Source organism: Megalobrama amblycephala, linkage group LG24, assembly GCF_018812025.1.
Source record: "Megalobrama amblycephala isolate DHTTF-2021 linkage group LG24, ASM1881202v1, whole genome shotgun sequence".
NCBI classification, from domain to species: Eukaryota; Metazoa; Chordata; class Actinopteri; order Cypriniformes; family Xenocyprididae; genus Megalobrama; species Megalobrama amblycephala.
Window position 1 is genome coordinate 29,632,223 of NC_063067.1, and position 16,180 is coordinate 29,648,402.

The window sequence follows — 16,180 nt, forward strand, 5'->3', positions numbered from 1 at the left end:
TTGTTTTTCTTTTTATCAGAATCCTAAAGCATTATTTTCATTTCAAAATGTAAGATTCAGGAATTAGACTTCGATTTCTGGCAGATTTCTGGTCTTAGATTAGACTTTAAGACCCCTTTTGGACTGTACAGTATGGTTTCTATTGGTCACCACAGGCACCCTGCTCTCCAGATAATGATATCAACCATTTAAAAACACATAATGCTTGGAAACATTGACTTACAGTGGGCATTACATGGGTATCTCAAGGGATCTGTTGATAATTGCATAAATAAATACTACTGCGCCAGGTTGGGGAAAAAAAAAAAATAATTAGGCTACCTAATATTCATTGCAAGTATAGGACTAGAGAATATGCATACAGTGGTCTGTCATCAAAACCACACGGAAGACTCAAAGGCAAAGCGACAGTTTCTTCAGAATGCACAGAACAAAGGCAGGTGCAATTTGGAAACAAGGTGAGGCATGAGGCAGAGGAAGGGTCTATGAACGTCAGGAATAGGAGGGGTTGTACCGTGTATTTCACGAGCATCGCATTGGATGTGGAGGCAGGAAGGTGTGAGCGCTGCGCGCGCGGAGCGGAGCTGCTGTAGTTGCGCGAGCGTCAGTCAGTCACCTGCCGTCATTGTTTCTCCGGTCATGGACTAGTGCAGTAGTTTGGCACATGACGGAGAAGAACGGGAGCCACAGTTGTTTTTCCAAGCCAAAGGACTATCTACCTCGCTGCCTTCGCAAACATTGTTAGAGTAGCTGGCATTCGTTATTTATGATTATTTATATTTATTTATAACCCGCGCGTTTCGTATCCACACTGCACTGAATTTCGCGCCCCGATGCTTTTACATCAGTTCGTGAATGGGACGTTGGAAACGATGTATCCCAGTATTCAGAAAGACACGACTTTCACCAAGATCTTTGTCGGCGGTCTGCCGTATCACACCACGGACGCGTCGCTCCGCAAATACTTCGAGACTTTCGGCGACATCGATGAAGCCGTGGTAATAACGGACCGACAGACGGGGAAATCCAGAGGATATGGCTTTGTAAGTACAAATATCTTATATCAGTTGTTGTTGTTGTTATAAATGTTTAAATAGGCTAACTCTCAACAGCTTGTAAAATTAACGCGAAGAACAACACTTTGTCTTTGTTGGGGTTAATCCACTCAGTCCGTCCAAATTTACTATGCGCTGCGTTTAACTAAGTATGTACACTATATGGGCTGTGTTAGTTATTGTCATGGAAGTTTAAACAACAGATTTGATCGGACAAAAAATAACAAACGCGACTTTGAGCGGTTGTGGACCGACTCTTGAATGAATTGTTAGAGTCGGACCGTTTCAGTGTCTCCTGACTCAATGAACCGGTAGGCTAAAGGACATGTCAGACCCGTAATGAGCCAAAAAGTGAGCTACTAATAACTAGTATAACTGCTAATAACTAGTACTGATTTGTTTTCGACTTTTGCATCACAGCTTTTTGTCAACACGCATTTTTGACATAAAAGAATCGTTTAATTCGTTCTTTCAAACGGCTCTTTGACGAACTGTCCAAACGAACCGATTCGCAGAAGTGGGTCGAATTTCACTAGAATCTATCGCTCGTGCGGTCTCCAGGTGACAATGCAACCGTCGCGTGCCGTTGGCGCATGTCTTTTGTTACAGTTCTGAGGAACAAAAGCCAGCGTAGATCTAACATAGAAACTACAGCACAATGAACTGCATGTTTGAGCTCCAACATGGCTCTAAATTGCCTTAAAGCATATCCTAGTAACAAATGATGATCTGTAAGCTTATTATGAGCCCTTTTTAATAAGCCTAAATGTTTTTCCACCTAGTCCGATTTAGTGCTGAAGGATCTTAAATGTAATCCTTAGATATTGAGAGCTTTTCAGGGGCACAATATGTTCTTACATTGCATTGCTCCACAAGTGTGCGTGGGTGTGATGTTGAGAGAGTCACATGTGGGACCATAAGTGGATTATTTCTAAAAAAGCATGTCATCAATTATCTTCTTAGCCTCTTGGATGAAGTTTGAAGGCAGGGTCTCAGATTTCTGTGAAGTGGCCCTTTTTAAATACTTCTTTTAAGCTTTGTAAGTGGAAAGCGTAGTCCGGTCCAAGGGTTTATCTGCTGTGATATGCTGCAAAGCCAACCTCTGCTCGCTTAATATGGAGGTTATGAGGGGCCCGGAGGAATGGCCCTATATAGGGCCTTTCGCACCCAAGGAACATTTTCATGGTTCCTAGAACTATTGGCTGAAGTACCCGGATTTTGCCGTGTTGGCACCACAAGAACTAGGAACGATTTTAGTTCTAGGAACTCCTTTTGGAGGAACCAAATTAGCCCCTACTTAAGAGTAAGGTCTAAACCAGCTCTATAGGAACTATCGGTGACATAAATGTACGTTGATTGGTCAAACGCATGTCAAACACCGGTACCCGGCATTTTTAAAAAGCCATGTAAACATATTTACTTCACGATTATGGAAAACAGCGACAACGGCATTTACTTGTCGTCTGCAGGATTGTGTTCTTTTCTTTTCTCGATGTTATGTAATACTGAATGTTGTCAAAGGAGATTTCGTCTCTTAGCCCCACTTTTTGCTCTTTCAGTCATGTAGATTATGCTTTTACATTCCATCTCTGTTATCACGAAACCCACGACACACAACAAACACAGCTCCGATCACAGGAGCGTTTGTAAATGCCGCGCTTAAAGTCGCTGCTGTTGGCCGCTTTTGAGTTCCTATTTCCGGTGCGAATATAACCAGGAACATGGCCTGGGGGAGAAATTAGTTCTTGAGGAACTATTCTAGTGGCTAGTTCCTATATCTGAGTTCGAAGAACTATTTGTTGCAAAAGCCCCCTATGACCGTTCATTCAGCCGAGCACATCTGACTGCATTTATAACATCAATCGAGTGGCTTTCCTTGTCAGTGCATCATCTTACCTTCACTGTAACTTGGGGATGCATCAATATGAAAATTTTGGCCGATGACGATAACCTGTAGTTCTTTATATTTAAAAGCCGATAACCGATATATTGCCCAATAAATGTAAATGTAATTTTTTATATATAATTTTTGAGAGCCTGATTACGAAAACAAAAGTTTAATCATTAAAAACCATGCACACAATTATAGTTTTATGTAGCTTAATATGACGGACTTGCATTGCATTGCACGTTGCACTTTTTGATTCCAATCTTATTTCTAGCAAATCAAAACCATCATGGTGCTCACTGTGCATCTGAAGGAAATAATCCATTATCGGCTTTAATATATCGGCCAAATTTTCTTATCTGGCCGATAATGATAACATTAAAAATGAAAATATATTGGCCGATTCCAATATGGTGGCCGATATATTGTGCATCCAACTGTACCTCTTTGCATACAAGATTTAAAGGGTTAGTTCACCCAAAAATGAAAATTTTGTCATTAATTATTCACCCTCATGTTGTTCCACACCTGTAAGACCTTCATCTTCAGAACACAAATTAAGATATTTTTTGATAAAATCCGATGGCTCAGTGAGGCCTCCATTGACAACAAAATAATTAACACTTTCAGATGCCCAGAAAGCTATTAAAAACATATTTTAAAATAGTTCATGTGACTACAGTGACTTTTTGTGCGGCAAAAAAAAACTAAATAAGGATTTTATTCAACAGTATCTAGTGATGGGTGATTTCAAAACACTGCTTCATGAAGCTTCGAAGCTTTACGAATCTTTTGTTTTGCATTTATGGTTTGGAGCGCGTACCAAACTGCCAAAGTCACGTGATTTCAGTAAACAAGGCTTTGTTATGCTGTAAGTGTTTTGAAATTTTAATGGTTAACAACTGGGGGGGGCGTGACTTTGGCAGAAATTTCATTTTTGGGTGAACTAACCCTTTAAAGGATTAGTTCACTTTCAAATAAAATTTTCCTGATAATTTACTCACCCCCATGTCATCCAATCCTGGAATGTTTTCCTCAAAAACCTTAATTTCTTTTCGACTGAAGAAAGAAAGACATGAACATCTTGGATGACATGGGGGCGAGTAAATTTATCAGGAAAATTTTATTTGAAAGTGAACTAATCTTTTAACCCTTGTGGCAGTAACATGGTAAATTGATGTTATCAGATCAGATGATGGTATTTATATTACATCTGATAATGTAATATAATAATATAATATATAGTAATATTACACATTACCTTATTTATTCATTTACATCAATGAATTAAACTCAGCTCAACAAATGTATTATTTTATTTACAAATATAATTATTCATATAATTATCTAAATGTTTTACACAAAAGTAATTAGAATAAGTTCTTTTTCATTAAAAATTTTTTACAATGCAAACTTCTCTGACACATTTTATAAAAGTACAATGTAGTATCTTGATTTTTTTCTGTTGGTTTTTGGGGTGAAATATGATCTGCACATGTTGACAGGTTTTGTGAGTTTCGTTCAAATAGATCTCTTTCTCTTTTTCTCTACTATCGTCTGTGTTCACTGGTTCAGAACTGTATCGTGGTTTGCCTTCAAAAGCAGTTGGAAAGCACAGATAAGGCCGCACAGTTTCACTTCATGCTTCTTTTTTTTTTTCTTTGGCACGTCATCTGCTAAGGTGTAAACATGTACATTAGATAAACCAAGGGAGTGAGAAAGGGAAGGAAGTAAAAGAAATGAGAGAGCGACAAATGTTGGTGGCTTTGTCGTGAATGATAGTCTTTAATATGCTGGCTGATACACTCCCAGTGTGGGAGGCCTCGTCTTAATAGCTGTATTCTAGAATAAGAAAAAAGAGGGAGGGTTACCAGAAGAGTTCCCAGAAGATTACAACACAACCCTAATGTTTTCCCAACACGCTCACTGAGGCTTGTCGCCTCATTTGCTAGCCTCGTTTTGTGACTACTGAGATAATAACATGGTGGCAGCTATAAGTGTGTGTGTGTGCTTGTTTTGTTCATGTTCAGTCTGAGGCGCTCTCCACACAAGGGCACTACAGAAATGAAGCGTACACTCTGGTGTTTACCTGACAGAAACCAGATCCCATGAATTCTCTTCCTAACCGCTCTGCTACTGCTCTGGCTGTATTTCTAGTTCCACCAGCCCTGGGGAACACAGCTGCCACTGGGTCTCCACAGGGTGGGGCGTGTGTGTGTTTGTGCAGTCATGACCAGGCAGCCATGAGCAGCTCAAACCTAATATTGCAATATTGCAGCCTGCTGGAAGAGCATTTGTCACAGAGACCCGAGCTGTGAAAACAAGTCTGCAGTTAAGGCTGCTTAACCGCCTCACTATAACACCAATAAACCTCTTCTAGTTAGGCAAACTGGCATGATATTAATGCCATGCTTGTTCTTTTAAGATTAATTCAGCAAAGATTTAATTGTGTTTTTCAATAGCCTATTTTTAAAAAATATGTAATAATTAAAAAAAATACACATTAATTAGACAGTAGAACAGTATTTTTGATAAGTTGATAAAATGAACTGCATTGTACTCAATATTGGTACATCATGTCAGAGTTTATTCTATTATTGCATATAGTTCTATAAAATCATTTCAAAGAGGTTATTTTTTCTTTTTAACTCAGTTCAAGTTTATTTGTATAGCACTTTTCACAATACAGACATGTTTCAAAGCAGCTTAACAGAAACTGTTACAGTCAGGAAGTATTCCGTTATCAGAATACTTATAGCTTAAGGATACTTATTACTTATTATATTTTAAGGATGACATAAGATGTTATCAAGGCTATTTGGGCTGAATTTATTCGGGTTTATAAGTGAGTTTATACATTTGGGCAGAAAACAAATGTATTCATTCATGTATATGTATACATATATATGTAATGCTGTCAATCGATTTAAAAAATGAATTAATTAATCACAATTAATTATAACTTATATATATTAAAATATTTAAAATATCTAAAATATTAACATTTGTTACACATTGAATCTGCAAATTAATGTAGAAACAACATGGTATATGGTATATATAAAAAATATTTTAAGTTTTTGTTTTCATTGTTTTTGTAACCTTGTATTTTAATAAATAAGGCTGTTATGATACCAACATTTTACATACCAGTGAACATTCAAAATTCTCAATTCCAATTTTTATACCACAACAAAAACTACTAGCCTAACTAATATAAAGTTCAATTATTTTTAAAGTAAACAGTCAGTAATAAAAAAAAGAACAAATACATGAATTACAAGCAATAGCACAAATGAATATAATAGAACAAAGATACAAATAAAATAAACAGCGCTTTAAGATTTTTAGGTATGTCTAACATTATTCAGGTAAGAAATACTACAGAAATTTAATAAAGCAATCAAATGTAAAATAACACTGCATAGTCTTCACTGTAGTGTTGTCACAATACCAAAATTTTGACTTCGATACGATAACTAACTTAAATATCACGATACCGATACTTAAACGATACTACGGCAAAAACCTAAAACAGCAGGAAAAGTAAATAAATAACATATGACAGAACTTCTTTCTTCACCAGTGTGCAGGCTGATACTTCTGGATTTGAGCTTCATTGCTGTGAAGTTAGAGTTAGATTTAATATAATTTTTAATGTTTATTATTTTCATGCTCAATAAAATTGTAAATTATTTGCTGTTATGCTTTTTTGCTTTTTTTTATACATGTAGGTGTTTTTGACAGTAAGATTATTGTAAAAATTAGATTACTGTAAATACTTAGAGCAATGTTATTAAAGCATAAATTGGTTTAAAATAACTGTGTATACCCTTCACATATTTATGTATTTTTAAATTAATTTTATTTTTGCAACCAGATATCACTTATTAAACTTAGACTCAATAATACACCTCAGGTCTGCTTGCATGAGTAAAATAAATAAAAAACACTCATTTAATGTTTGAGAGCATAAACATAATGCTGGTATCACATTCACTAACCTGTCGCTCTTTAAATTCTTTGTACAAATCGGGATGTTTGACGGCAAGATGCTTTTGACTCCCTTCGCTTGCGTTATTTTGTAACATCTTTTGTGGTGTCCGTGGGCTTGCCCTGACTGTCGGCAATGTAAGCAAAATAATGCCGTATTTCGCTTCGTGCATCTGCTTTCTCAACAATTTGTGGACGGTCTGCAAGAGCACCTGCATTTGCAGCAATACCTCTCATTTCGTCACCATAAAAGCCGTCGCGCAGTTGAGAGGAATAAACACGCACTCAATGTGCGTTAGAAGCAGCGCGCTGCACGCACACTGCCCCCTGCTGTCGCACTTTAGGAAATACAGCTGGCACTCAAAGTACCGGTACTAATAAAATGAAGAACCGGACCGTTTTAAAAGCAGGGTATTGCGATACCTTTCTAGTACCGGTATATCGTGCAACACTACTTCACTGCATAAATTAAATATATATTAATCATTATTAAAGCAACAAAAGTTATTCAGTGAAGAGCAGTGAGAGATTTTCTATTTTTCTTTTGTTCTTTGATAAATATTAATGGCAGACTGCAGCAGGTTTATTAGGCTGCTGTCACTTTAAGAGCTAATGCACATATGACATAGATCTGACATGCATCCGATGTTCTCCTTAGGTGTGTTCGACTTGAAGCGGCGCTGCGCAGGCCGATCGGAGTATGACATCAAGGTACCGCAAAAGTGATTTGAGAGCAGACGGCCCTGTACACTTTAAAATCATTCTTGTGGTAACTTGATGTCATACTCCGATTGGTCTGTGCAGCGCCGCTTCAAGTCGAACACACCTATTATGATTTTCCAGGATTTCCGGGAGACTTTAATGATGGCAAACAGCAAACCCCTTTTTAACTAATTTAAGACTGTGCTTATGAGGATACTTGCCAAAAACAGGCGTTTTGACATCATCTTGTGTGTTTTTGTCCATTCAAGTGCAATAAGACTTGTCAGATAACTCAAATCAGTACTGGCACACTGTCTGAAGCTGCTTTCCGTGCTTGTATCGGATGTGAGAATATAGAGGATGCACGCAGACTATCCTTGGTTGGCTGCTCTCTCGCATTGCAGAGCTGGTGAGCGAAACCCAGATAGCGTGAACACATACTGTAACATTAGCCAAAGGATGGCAGAAAAAAAACAAACAAACAGATGCTGCGTTAAACAGAAAATATTAATCACGGAAATGAACATGTTATTTTTCACAGCCCTAATTTATATATATCAAAAACTCTTGTCACCTCACGTCTTTGTTTTTATTCAATTCAGGTAGAAGGGTTCATGCTGAATCAAATGTTCCTTGATCTTTTGAGTTAAACGAGTTTGATCATTTAAAACATATAGGACCTCAAAATTTCCTCTCTAGTACAAAAAATGGATTTATGGAGACTAAACTGCAAAATCAAATTGTTCTGAATTTAAAATGAAACTAATGAACATAAAAGACATGATAATTGCTCAGTGCTGTTACTTATTTCACTTATAAAGGACGCGTTTCTTAAAGGCACAGTGGTCAAAAATAGACCAATTCTAAGGCTCAGACAGAGTTTGAAAATGGTCATAGAATTGTAAAATATTGTTTAAAAAAGGTTAATGACAAAAAAAGAAAAGAAAATAATATGACTACTTTAAATATCAAATCAGTTAGCATGGCCAATAAATTACACTCATTCATAAGCTTGTGTCTGTATTTTAAATCTCTTTTTCCTTTTCAGGTCACAATGATAGATAAAAGTGCAGCCGAGAGAGCTTGTAAAGATCCCAACCCTATTATTGATGGACGCAAAGCTAATGTCAACCTGGCGTACCTTGGGGCCAAACCACGCAGCCCACTGACAGGTAAATACCAGACATAAGTCTTAAACCTGTTCAAAGTAGGGTATCTTTATCTTTCAAATCCTCAAGTTAACTATTGTTCTCTCATCTTTAAGGTGAACTGTATAATTTATGCACAACAGAAATGCAAAATAATGCCTGCTTTCAAACTGGTTTTCCGAACCCTCCCCCTCTCTGCCACTGGTCTGTCACACAGATACGTCCGCCCTAAACTCACATGATTGGCTGAGACAGTGTTGCCATGTTGGGCTGGTCGGGATATTTAAATGAACATTTCACTGTTTTGATAGTCATTTATTTTATTCTGTTGTATAAGAAATTATAAACTTCCCCTTTAAGAAATGAATTGTAAAGTTGTTTGAAGTTCTTCTGCCCTTATATGGTAAAGTAATTGTTGCAGCTTTTTCTTGTTGACACTTTCGCTGTGGATGATTCATATTGGCAAAACTATTGTATGTTTTCATCACATCATGCCCTCAGTGTCATTATAGTGTTTGCACTCTGCACAAATATACTACACACACACACACACACACACACACACACACACAAGCATATTCACATAACTCTCTCTGGCTCACACACACACAAACTCACACTTATTTTAACGGGTTTTTTGACGCCTGTCAAGAATTTACTGCCATCCTACATTTGCATCTATGCATGTGTGTGAATGCGTTGGCAGAAAGTGATATATGTTCACTCAGCATGTCTGTCTGTACGTTCAACCTCCAACTTTGCATTTCTCTGTGTGTGTCTGTGTGAATTTTGTGGCTAATGTGTCAGAAAAGAGGAAGGGTATTGTCAGGAGAACTTAAAGCATGTACACCTGTCCTAACACACCATATTCACACAGGAACAGACAATCTTTTGGCCTCTGGTCTTGTTCTCATCCAAACATGTCTGAAACGGCAGTCCTGTCTCTCGTTCTCTCCTCTGCCGTTGTGACCATTGTCACGTGACTCACGTTTCGGTTTACTGTTTTTTGGGGGAGGGGGTTCAGGCTATGTTACTCTGGGAAACATATTGTACATGTGCTTTTTTGTATAAAGGCCAATGATAATACTTAAAGAACTTGAACCAAAATCAGAAATAATTAAAGTTTCATTTTTCATCTAATATTTAGCTATATTTTAGCTTTTATTTTAGCTTTGCTTCTATTAAAGGAAACGATTTTAATTGTTTGTTTTAACACTCATGATGAGTATACCTTTTTTTTTTTTCAAATTATAAAAATTATTAAAGAACAAAACTCCTTTACCAATTATTTTCAAAACTTATCCCAAGCTACTGGTGCCAAAGCCTTTTACACCACTTAGACAATTTTGACTTTTTTAAAGCAGAGGCTTTGTTCTTTCTTTTGATATATTGTATGTTCAGATATTCCTACTATATATATTATACATACACAGGGCTGGGTAGGTTACATTTAAAATGTTTTTCCACTACAGATTACAAAATACATGCTTTAATAATTAATTTGTAATGTATTTTGTTAGATTACCCAAGTTTTGTAATTAATCTAAATATTTTACTAATATGTAAAATATAACTTTTTTCTCAGAATTGCGTGATATAAAGTTGCAATTGTGAGTTATAAACTCTCAATTTTGAGAAAAAAGTAAGAATTGCAAGAAAAGAAGTCAGAATTGAGATATAAACTCTGAAACTGAAGTTATCACACAATTCTGATTTTAAAACTTGCAATTGTGAGTTTATAGCTCCCAATTCTGACTTTATAAAATGCAATTGTGAGTTTAAATCTCGCAATTGCGAGGAAAAAAGTCAGAATAGTGAGATAAAAAGTCGCAATTACCTATTCTTTCTTTTTTTTTTTTTTTTTTTTTTTTTTTTACACAATTACAAGGGTCTCACAAACAACTATCACAAAACATGTAAACAGTTGAGAACGGTTTTGCAGACTGTTAGAGTAGGAGAATCACCAATTACTGTTTACATTAATGTTTAAATTGACATTGAAATTTAAAGTAATCACTTTGGTAATCTAAAATACTTTTCAGATGTAACTGTAGTTTGATTACCACCCATTTAAAATTTTGTTACTCCTCAACCCTGTGTGTATGTGTGTGTATATATATATATATATATATATATATATATATATATGTTGGTGGGGCCATGAATGTTTTGTGAAAATGATAAAAAATGCAAAAATGCTGGCGCTGACTGGCAACCTTTTTTAAAAAACGCTGGCAGGGAAAGGGTTAAAAACATGCTCATCATAAGAGAGGTGTATTTAAGCTATGTTCTGTATGGATTGCATTTTTAATGTATTTTTTAATAATATCATTCCAGACACAAACATTTATGTCAAGTCATTGACTCATGTTTAATGGACATAGAATAAAGAGTTTTTTGATAGACAGAGAAACACAAGTTGAATTACGTTCGCCATAAGGTTTGGGCTGAGGGGAAAGTGTGTTTATGCAAATGCTGCAGCGCTGTAAGAAGAGGCTGTTGAGCGTGGCGGCCGTGTGTGTGTGTTGAATGGGCATCCAGGCGAAAGATGTTTCTGATCTGTGTCTGGGCAGATACACTGTTGCGCTGGAGAACAGACAGCCTGGAGTTTTTCACATGAGTGACTTCATGAGAGCGTACAGACAGGATGAGAGGAAAAATACAAAGAAAAAAAACAAAAGTGCATATTGGGTGAATGGAGAAAATGACTGCCAATTAAAGCCTAAAGAATGTGTGTTTGCGGAGGACACAGAATTATAAACATGCATCATATACAGGGCAAGAAGAAAACTGGAAAATGAATGACTCAAAGGACAAATGTCCAGAGATGGTGGTGAAATAATTATGTAGCGTTTGTCATTGGTTCCATTCAATTTCTGCTATTTAACAAACAAACCTTAATTCACTGCCAAAATGTCTTTAGTTGTCTGGGTTCAAAATGTTAAATGAAGCAGTGATTTAGTTTATAACCAACTAAAAGCACATGTAATGGACTTACAGTGGGAGTCTGGGTAAGACATTTCAGGGGGTTTAAATGCAGAAATGTGCAGCTAGTTTGTTTGTTATAGTATTAATTAATTATCAACCAATATGTGTTTTTGTAGCCATTCTTAGAGAGCAGGGTGGCAGATGGCTGATGATATCACGTAATTAAAAAAATAGTAAATAACACATGCCGCACTGACATTTATTTTACATAATATTTAATTAATTAGAAATAAATAGAAAAAAGGAATCAATATGAAAAAAAAGTCTCATAATTTATTAAATATGAGTATTAAAGAAAACAAACTAATGAAGATGCAAAAAGTGAACTCCTGTATGTCTGTGTTCAGGTGCTGTCAAAATAAAAGTCCTGTTTCTGTTCTGTTTCTTCAAAAAGAAAAACGAATTAAAAAAAAAATCAAAATATATCAGTCTCATTATATTTCAGGTGAGTTATTTACCCCCCGAACACTAGGGATGCACAGATACCAATATCGGTATCAGGCCCGATACCAAGCTCATGTACTTGTACTCAAGGTGCGTTCACGCAGCCTCGTAATTCCTGTAGTTACGAGATTCTAGCTTGTAAAAAGCATTCACGTCCTCGTAGAGCTCGTAATTACAGCTTGTAAGCTGGGAGTTTTCTGAAAGCTCCCACATGTACCACGTGGCCGCTGTACCACCTGACCGCTGTAGATTCATTTAGGCGTTGATAGTGGTGCCATGGAAACGCATAATTCCAAGTCCGAGGACGTGAACAGCTCCGAAAATAACGTCACGTGTTGTCATTTCAAGAATCCGGTAAATACGAGGTGACGTGAACGCAGCATCATACTCATAAAAAATGCCCCCTATACCAAAGACTGATACCTCACGTGACGTAACGGACAGAATTTTCTGTGCACAGAGACACCGGCGGCAGCAGAAACAATGTCAGCCTCAAGGGAGTGGAAATACTTAATGATTAAAGGTGCCCAAGAACGTTCTTTCACAAGATGTAATATAAGTCTAAGGTGTCTCCTGAATGTGTCTGTGAAGTTTCAGCTCAAAATACCCCATAGATTTTTTTTAATTAATTTTTTTAACTGCCTATTTTGGGGCACCATTAACAATGCACTGATTTACACTCGGCGCCGCCCCTTTAAGACGCGTGCTTCCTGCCACACGATCTGTCGACTATATTACAGCGCATTTACAAAGTTCACACAGCTAATATAACCCTCAAATGGATCTTTACAAGATGTTCGTCATGCATGCTGTATGCATGCTTCGAATTATGTGAGTAAAGTATTTATTTGGATGTTAAAAGTTTTATTCTGAGTAAATTTGAGGCTGTCCTCCGTGGCTAACGGCTAATGCTACACTGTTGGAGAGATTTATAAAGAATGAAGTTGTGTTTATGCATTATACAGACTGCAAGTGTTTAAAAAATGAAAATAGCGACGGCTCTTGTCTCCGTGAATACAGTAAGAAACGATGGTAACTTTAACCTCATTTAACAGTACATTAGCAACATGCTAACGAAACATTTAGAAAGACAATTTACAAATATCAGTAAAAATATCATGCTATCATGGATTATGTCAGTTATTATTGCTCCATCTGCCATTTTTCGCTGTTGTTCTTGCTTACCTAGTCTGATGATTCGGCTGTGTGCAGCTCCAGACGTTAACTGGCTGCCCTTGTCTAATGCCTTTCATAATGTTGGGAACATGGGCTGGCATATGCAAATATTGGGGCGTACACCCCAACTGTTACGTAACAGTCGGTGTTATGTTGAGATCCACGTGTTTTCCGGAAGTCTTTTAAACAAATGAGATTTATATAAGAAGGAGGAAACAATGGAGTTTGAGACTCACTGTATGTCATTTCCATGTACTGAACTCTTGTTATTCAACTATGCCAATATAAATTCAATTTTTGAATCTAGGGCACCTTTAATGATGACAACACACACATTGTGAACTGCATGCTTTCAATCACAATTCGTTATCGATTAGTGAAGGCGGGATAGGCGGAATCGAGCTGAATAACACAAACCAGAAGCGCCCTCTCTCTTTCTTGCGCGATCCCAGTTCTCTCAGACAGCGCGTGTGATCAGTTCTCCTCGCACCTGAATGGTCAGATTCACAAATAGCTGTCAAAATGTCCATCGTGTCTAGAGTATCTCACGTAAATACAGTCGCTTATGGCTTAAGTGGACATAAACATTTGGGTGAAAACAGGATATGTGTCAGTATCCATGGATTCGGTCTTAAAGGGACCATAGCCTATATTTTTTCATGTTAATAAAACAACAAAATATGTTAAATAAATGTATACATGGTAAATAAACCTACTGTATCTGAAAAAAAGTTTATTTAATTTATATCTCTATAGTATTTGTTGTAGTGTTTTTAAATTTCTTTTTATATAACAACAATTAGCCTATATATATATTGGTAATTATGTCCTTTGAAGGTTATTGGACACTGTGAAATTTTTGTTCTTTTAGTTTGTGACAAGCGTATAAAAATTATAACTTTTTTCATTAGAGTAATAATAAAGAAGCTGTGCTTGGAAAACTGCAACATCACCCAAAAAAAGAGAGAGAGAGAGAGATTAATAAATGTATGGCATCAGTATCGGTATCGGTGAGTACTAGAAAAAAAGTATCGGTACTCGTACTCGCTCCTTAAAAAATGCTATCGGTGCATCCCAACCGAACACACTGCAAAAACTGGGAAAATATAGCCGACGTTGGCTGACTATCGGCTTGGTGTGACAGGGCCTTAACCCTCTACAGCACAGTTTTGCCCTCAGGCAACTGAAAGTTTTCTTAAGCCTTATGTTTAGTACATTTTTCTTTAAATGATTACAACCAGTTAGAAAGGTCTAAAAAGTACCAAAGAACAGTCCAGTAAGGTGTGGGAGTCACTATCAAGCACCATTTAAAGGTGGGACGTCCTGATCTGACACATGGTCACAGAAGCACATGGTGTGGGAAGAAGGCAAGATTATTTGCCTTAGTAATGTTATTTAAAATGACATGAACTGTACATAAAAAATATGTGTGTGTGTGTGTGTGTGTATGAAGGTGTAGAGAAGCCTTTTGTCAGGTTTTATGAAGTTTTTTTTATTTTGCATGTTCAGAAATTCAGTTTTTCCTTTTGTTGCCTCAGGGCAACGTTGTGCGATAAGGGGTACTTTTCGAGGATGTTTTGGACGATATCTCATTGGCCATAATGTAAGAAGGGAAGATGCAGGGTTCCTGGGTGTGCAGGAACACCCAAAGTGATGTGCAAAAATTGTAACATACACCTCTATTTCACAGCAGAGAAGAACTGCTTTTTGAAGTTTCGTAAAGAGTGAAATCTTATTACATGAAGTCTTTCAAGTGTTTTTCCCTTTTTACTTAATGATTTTTTAAAAATTAAAAAAAGATTTTGCATTGCTCTCTGTGCATTGTCTTATGATAATTTTCTCTATGATTCTGTACCATTGTTGCACAACATTGCCCTGAGGCGATGAAAAAATATTTTGGGGTGGGGGGTTAAAAAATGTTTTATCAATAAAATGTTCCCAAATGAACCAAAAAAAATGATGTGGAATATTTTTTTTTCATGTGCCATCAACATGTGTGCAGTAGAGGGTTAGAAGAAATAGTTCTCTCAAAAAAAGAAAATGATTTACTCAGCTTTCCAAACCTTGTATGCCGTTTATCAATGAAAGACAAAAAGGGGATTTTTAAGAATCTTCACAGTTATTTTCTGCACAACACAACCCCCCATCCCCCACCCCCTAAAAAGCAAACGTGCAAAACTAAGTAAAACGCCCTTTACTAAAAAAAAGGTAAAACAACAATATCAGATGATTTTGAAGTTGGAGGAGAAAATGAGATGGAGTTTTTCGCCCTACCGCAGTACTTCTGCCTATGTCACGCGAGAGGCGAGACCTTTCCAACATGATTACGACATGCGTGGTGAATCACAGAGCAGTGCAGGACGAGCATTTGTGGTTAAAAGTATATACTTTTTTTTTTAAAAATTAAAAAATGACCAATTGTTTCGCTAGATAAGACCCATATTCCTTGTCTGGGATCATGTAGAGCCCTTTGAAGCTGCACTGAAACTGCAGTTTTGACCTTCAACTAGTTGGTAGCCGTTGAAGTCCACTATATGAACAAAAATCCTGGAATGTTTTCATCAAAAACCTTAATTTCTTTTCGACTGAAAACAGAAAGTCATGACATGGGAGTGAGTAAATTATCAGGAAATTTTAATTCTGAAGTGAACTAATCCTTTAACATTAAATAAAGCAGATAAACATTACCTGAGATTATCATTGCTATACTTTGTTTTTTTTGTCGCAGAAAAATAGAAACCGTTTCTAAAATAGAATCGTCGTGTGACGCGGCTAATTAGGACAAA

At 36.7% G+C, this 16,180-nt stretch overlaps 1 protein-coding gene across 1 annotated transcript in view; it reads left to right on the forward strand.

The window, feature by feature from the left end:
- The first annotated feature begins 387 nt into the window (after nt 1-387).
- rbm38 (RNA binding motif protein 38) overlaps nt 388-16,180 on the forward strand; it is a 28,688-nt gene continuing 12,895 nt past the window's right edge. The window contains exons 1-2 of the mRNA XM_048178283.1: nt 388-1,043; nt 8,687-8,810. Of these exons, the coding sequence (XP_048034240.1) occupies nt 834-1,043; nt 8,687-8,810 (334 nt within the window). The 5' untranslated portion in view covers nt 388-833. The remainder of the gene's footprint in view (nt 1,044-8,686; nt 8,811-16,180) is intronic.